Raw genomic sequence first — 6,526 nt, forward strand, 5'->3', positions numbered from 1 at the left:
TTGTTTTTGTTTAAAGAAGTGTTTATGTCAAATTGAGCCAAGAAAGGCTTCTTTATTTTTCATATGAAGTATTTAAATTAGATTTAATGGAGTCAATTTCATTTGTAATAAGTATTTCAGTTAAATGAATTATTAGGCCTATGTATTACGTAAGAGTTTTTAAAAAAATGTTTACGTTAAGTCAAGAAAGACTGTCTTTGATTTATTTTTCATTTAAAAAACAAGTAAGCCTATTTCAAGGACATGTTTGCAAATGTTGGTGTCAATAAAGAGAGTATTGGCAGAACTGGTAGTCATTGTCATGTTATAGGGCCGGGCCAGGTCGGCGGGGGATCTGCTGAAAGTAACTAAAAGTAATCTAATTTAGTTACTTTTAAAAGCAAGTAGTCAGTAACTTAACTAAGTTACTTTTTAAAGAAGTAGTCAGTAGTCAGTATTCGGATTACTGTTTCAAAGTAACTGTGGCAACACTGTTGTTTGGGCCTTAACAGAGAAATCACCAAACCTTCCTTTATCACTGAGGTTTGTTCTTGTAGTGTATTGTCCACCTGAACTTTTTTTGCTTTAATATCTTGAATTATCTTGTGTTTTTCATGGTGTTTTCTTAGCCTAAAAGTTAAGGGATAGGTCAGAGGTCATTCACTATTTGGATAAGAACTTCATTTGTGATGAGACACTTTCTAAAACTCCACCTTTTTCCCAATATAAGGATATGTTTGACCAAGATGGTCAGACAAAGACAGGATCTAAAAACAGAATCTAATCTATACCTTGTGACATTTAACCTCTTGACCAAGCTAACTTAAACATAGATACAGTGTCAAGTATCCCCCAAAACACTGTTCTTCTTCTTGTTAATAAACTCTTTTTGAATGCAAGTGAAGAAGTGTTGGTGGTGATCCCTTCTTTTCATCAGCACATCAATATACCACATTCTCACTGTGGAAACTAAGAAATCACATTTACATTGTTGTGTTGTTTTGAGCTTCAATCAAAGTGTAACTATCATGATAATAATCAATGGGTAACTGATTGATTGATTGGTCAATAAAGTCTGTTAAATGAATATTGTTCAGTGATATCATAAACTGAAGAACAAATGGTGACAGATCAGTTATTAATAATAACTGATCTGCCACCATAATAACTTATTATCTTGTACTACTTTGAATACTTTGTGTACTTTAATGTGGATCCTAATAAAAACAAACAAACCAACCTGGTGCAGTGGCTGTGGGGTGGGGGGGTGTGGGCAAATGGGTGCAAAAACAAAAGTGTTGCTTTCATATTTTTGTTCAGTGTAGCCTATGTTATGTATCATTATGACTTTTTACCTCATAATTTTGACTTTTTTTATCTCATGACTTTTTAAATCTTATATTACTTTATATCTCCAAGTGACTTTGCATATCTCACAATTATGAGGTGCTGATTCTCATCCCAGCTGCTTCACACTCGGCTGCAAACCACCTGAGTGCATGCTGAAGGTCCTGGCTCAAGGGAGCCAACAAGACAACATCATCCGCAAAAAGCAGAGATGAAATCAGGTGGCTCCCGAACCGTACCCCCTCCGGCCCTTGGCTGCACCTAGAAATTCTGTCCATAAAAATAATGAACAGAACCGGTGACAAAGGGCAGCCCTGCCGGAGTCCAACACGCACCGGGGAACAGGTCTGACTTATTGCCGGCAATGCGAACCAAGCTCCTGCTCCAGTCGCACAGGGACCGTACAGCCCTCAGCAGAGGGCCTCCAACCCCATACTCCCAAAGCACCTCCCACAGGATACCACGTGGGACCCGGTCGAAAGCCTTCTCCAGGTCCACAAAACACATGTGGACTGGTTGGGCAAACTCCCATGCGCCATCGTGCACCCTGCGGAGGGTGTAGAGCTGGCCCAGCGTTCCACGACCAGGATGAAAACCGCATTGTTCCTCCTGAATCCGACGTTCGATTATCGTCCGAATTCTCCTCTCCAGTACCCTGGCAAAGACTTTGCCCGTGAGGCTGAGGAGTTCGGGGATTGCTGCCACGACTGGCACCGGAGACCTTATGGCCACAGCTCCGGACGGCCGCGTCAACAATGGAAGTGGAGAACATGGTCCATTCGGACTCAATGTCTCCGGCCTCCCTCGGAATCCGGTCAAAGCTCTCCCGGAGGTGGGAGTTGAAGACCTCCCTGACAGGGGATTCTGCCAGACGTTCCCAGCAGACCCTCACGATACGCTTGGGTCTGCCAAGTCTGACCAGCTTCCTCCCCTGCCAGCGGATCCAACTCACCACCAGGTGGTGATCAGTTGACAGCTCAGCCCCTCTCTTCACCCGAATGTCCAAGACATATGGCCGGAGATCAGATGACACGACTACAAAGTCGATCATTAACCTCCGGCCTAGGGTGTCCTGGTGCCACGTGCACTGATGGACACCCTTATGCAAACTGTGGCTAGCACAGAAGTCCAATAACAAAACACCACTCGGGTTCAGATCGGGGAGGCCGTTCCTCCCAATCACACCTCTCCAGGTAACACTGTCGCTGCCCACATGGGCATTGAAGTCCCCCAACAGAACGATGGAGTCCCCGGTTGGAGCACTTTCCAGCACCCCTCCCAGGGCCTCCAGGAAGGCCGGGTACTCTGCACTGCTTTTCGGCCCGTAGGCCGAGACAACAGTGAGGGACATATCCCCGACTTAAAGGCGCAGGGAAGCGACCCTCTCGCTCAGTGGGGAGAACTCCAACACATGGCGGCTGAGCTGGGGAGCTATGAGCAAGCCCACACCAGCTCGCTGCCTCTCACCGTGGGCGACTCCAGAGTGGAAAAGAGTCCAACCTCTCTCAAGGAGTTGGGTTCCAGAGCCCAGACTGTGTGTGGAGGTGAGCCCGACTATCTCTAGCCGATACCTCTCAACCTCCCACACGAGCTCAGGTTCTTTCCCCCCCAGCGAGGTGACATTCCATGTCCCTAAAGCCAGAGTCGTTGTCCGGGATTTCAGTCGCCGGGGTCCCCGCCCACGGCTGCCACCCAGAACACAAGGCACCGACCCCTTGTGATCCTTCCTGCGGGTGGTGGGCCTACTGGAAGGTGGGCCCACGTCGCTCTTTTGGGCTGCGCCTGGCCGGGTCCCGTGGGCCAAGACCCGGCCACTAGGCGCTCGCCTGTGAGCCCCAACCCCAGGCCTGGCTCCAGGGTGGGGCCCCGGTAATGCCGATCCGGGCAACGTGGTCTGCCTCTATGATATTCCGCTCATAAGGGGTTTTGGAACCGCTCTTAGTCTGACCCGTCACCTAGGACCTGTTTGCCTTGGGAGACCCTGCCAGGGGCATTAAGCCCCCAACAACATAGCTCCTAGGGTCATTTGGGTGCTCAAACCCCTCCACCACAGCAAGGTGGCGGTTCAAGGAGGGGCTGTAAAAATGAAGTGTATTAATTTGACTAGTTTATTACTACCACTGAAACAAGGTCAGATAGTTGTAACAATGCCAACATGTTCTGTCTCCTGCAAATGAACTGAGACATAAAACAATTTGTGCTGTTGTTGAAATTTGTGTCGTACAAAGGTTGAACAAACAGAACTGAGTCACACCTGATCAGATACCAGGAGGTGTTAACAACCTCTGACACTCACTTCTGAGCAACAGAAACTCAGTCGTCGTCTTTGAGAGGTGAAATGGCGCAGAAAGGAGTTCATCTGGACCAGGAGATCTTCTCTTGTTCCATCTGTCTGGATCTACTGAAGGATCCAGTGACTATTCCCTGTGGACACAGCTACTGCTTCAACTGTATTAAAACCCACTGGGATGGAGAGGATGGGAGGGAAATCTACAGCTGTCCTCAGTGTAGGAAGAACTTCATACCAAGACCTGTCCTGGTGAAAAACACCATGTTAGCAGCTTTAGTGGAGGAGCTGAAGAAGACTGGACTCCAAGCTGCTCCTGCTGATCACTGCTATGCTGGACCTGAAGATGTGGCCTGTGATGTCTGCACTGGGAGGAAACTCAAAGCTGTCAAGTCCTGTCTGCAATGTCTGGCCTCCTACTGTGAGAAACACCTGCAGCCTCACTATGAAGCAGCTCCATTAAAGAAACACAAGCTGGTGCAGCCCTCCAAGAAGCTCCAGGAGAACATCTGCCCTCATCATGATGAGGTGTTGAAGATTTTCTGCCGCACTGATCAGCAGTGTATTTGTCTTGTCTGCCTTCTGGATGAACATAAAGGCCACGACACAGTCTCAGCTGCAGCAGAAAGGACTGAGAGGCAGAGAGAGCTGGAGCTGAGTCGACAAAAAATCCAGCAGAGAATCCAGGACACGGAGAAAGATGTGAAGGTGCTTCAACAGGAGGTGGAGGCCATCAATGGCTCTGCTGATAAAGCAGTGGAGGACAGTGAGAAGATCTTCACTCAGCTGATCCGTCTCATGGAGAAAAGAAGCTCTGAGCTGAAGCAGCAGATCAGATCCCAGCAGGAAACTCAAGTGAGTGGAGTCAAAGAGCTTCAGAAGAAGCTGGAGCAGGAGATCACTGAGCTGAAGAGGAAAGACGCTGAGCTGAAGCTGCTGTCACACACAGAGGATCACACCCAGTTTCTACACAACTACCCCTCACTGTCAGCACTCAGTCCATCTACACACTCATCCAGCATCAATATCCGTCCTCTCAGACACTTTGAGGATGTGACAGCAGCTGTGTCAGAGCTCAGAGATAAACTACAGGACCTTCTGAGAGACACATGGACAAACATCTCACTGACAGAGACTCAAGTGGATGTTTTACTGTCACCACCAGAGCCCAGGACCAGAGCTGACTTCTTAAGATATTCACAGGAAATCACACTGGATCCAAACACAGCAAACACACATCTCTTATTATCTGAGGCAAACAGGAAAGTAACATATATGAAAGATCAGTCTTATTCTAGTCACCCAGACAGATTCACTACATATCCTCAGGTCCTGAGTAGAGAGAGTCTGACTGGACGTTGTTACTGGGAGGTGGAGAGGAGAGGAGGAGGAGTTGAAGTAGCAGTCACATACAAGAATATCAGCAGAGCAGAGAGAGAAAGTTGGTTTGGATACAATGACAAATCTTGGGCGCTAGTTTGTTTAAACAACAGACATGAATTTTGGTTCAACAAGATCCAGACTCCAGTCTCAGGTCCTCAGTCCTCCAGAATAGGAGTGTACCTGGATCACAGAGCAGGTATTTTGTCCTTCTACAGCGTCTCTGAAACCATGACTCTCCTCCACAGAGTCCAGACCACATTCACTCAGCCTCTACATGCTGGAATTTTTCTTGGTTCTAAATCCACAGTAGAGTTTTTTAAACTCAAACAGACAAAGATCATTGAAGGTGCAGTTGGTTAAAATCTGTAATTTAGTTAATCACTTTCTTTAGTCTCCATGTTTGTTGCTAAAAGCTCATTGCTGTTGTGTCTCTGCACTGCACAGAGATCACCTGTCAATCAAACATTGTGGGCGGGACTTTGACCTCTCGTCATTTCTTGTTGTGTTGATGTTTGAGTTTGTTGAGATGGAGCTGGAGCCGTGGAGGAGATCACTGCTCATGATGATGTTTCTTTACCTAAACTCACATTTCTCCACATGGAAATAGAAACTTCTCTGAGCTTGAAATGTTTGTTGCATATTTGTGCTGATGTGTTTGTGTGTTGTTGTTTGGGCCTCAACAGAGAAATCACCAGACCTTCCTTTATCACTGAGGTTTGTTCTCACTGTGGAAACTAAGAAATCTACAATCACATTTAGGGCGCACTCACACTAGGCAATCGTACCGTGCCCAAGCACGTTTGCCCCCTAAAGTCCGGATTCTATTAATGGTGTGAGTGCAAGCGTTCCGTGCCTGAGCACGGTACACTTCCCTGGCCCGGCACGGTTGGGAGAGGTGTGCTTGGGCACGGTATGCTTGGCCAGGAATGCGCACACGTAATGCGCTGCGGGCTCGTTCTCCACCACGTGTCTACAGCCGCATGTAAACAACAGTCACTTAACGATTACGTCGCGCCGTAAACATCGCTAGTTAACGTCACTTTGATTAAACTTCAAGATAACCATGACAACCGGTCAAAGCGCCGTTCTTTCAGCAGTCAGAGCGCATCCGCCGTGTTGTTATATCAACGTGATGACGTTTGTGTCGGAGGCAACCGTGCTTGAGCACGCTTGGGTTCGAGGTAGTGTGAGTGCGGGCCAGCGGGGGACAGGGGAGGGGGGGCATTCGGGCTTCAGCACGGCACGGATCAACTGGCCCTAGTGTGAGTGCGCCCTTACATTGATGTTTTGTTATGAGCTTCAATCAAAGTGTAAATATCATGATCAATGGGGAGCTGATTGATTGATTGAATATTGTTCAGTGATTTCATAAACTGAAGAACAAATGGTGACAGATCAGTTATTATCTTGTTATTATACTTTGAATTCTTTGTTTACTTTAATGTGGATTCTAATAAAAACAAACAAACCAAGTGCTGCGTTCATATTTTTGTTCAGTGTATGTATCATTATCGCATGACTTTAAAAATC

At 47.0% G+C, this 6,526-nt stretch overlaps 1 protein-coding gene across 1 annotated transcript; it reads left to right on the top strand.

Moving 5' to 3' along the window:
• Positions 1-3,180: 3,180 nt before the first annotated feature.
• LOC146969849 (tripartite motif-containing protein 16-like) lies at positions 3,181-5,356 on the top strand. The gene has a single exon (XM_085804559.1). It carries the CDS (start codon positions 3,665-3,667, stop codon positions 5,354-5,356), a length of 1,692 nt encoding a protein of 563 aa, XP_085660685.1. The 5' UTR covers positions 3,181-3,664.
• Positions 5,357-6,526: the final 1,170 nt, after the last annotated feature.

The sequence above is a fragment of the Trachurus japonicus genome, chromosome 17 (assembly GCF_045865225.1).
Source record: "Trachurus japonicus isolate A0001 chromosome 17, Traja_1.0".
Classification (NCBI taxonomy): domain Eukaryota; kingdom Metazoa; phylum Chordata; class Actinopteri; order Carangiformes; family Carangidae; genus Trachurus; species Trachurus japonicus.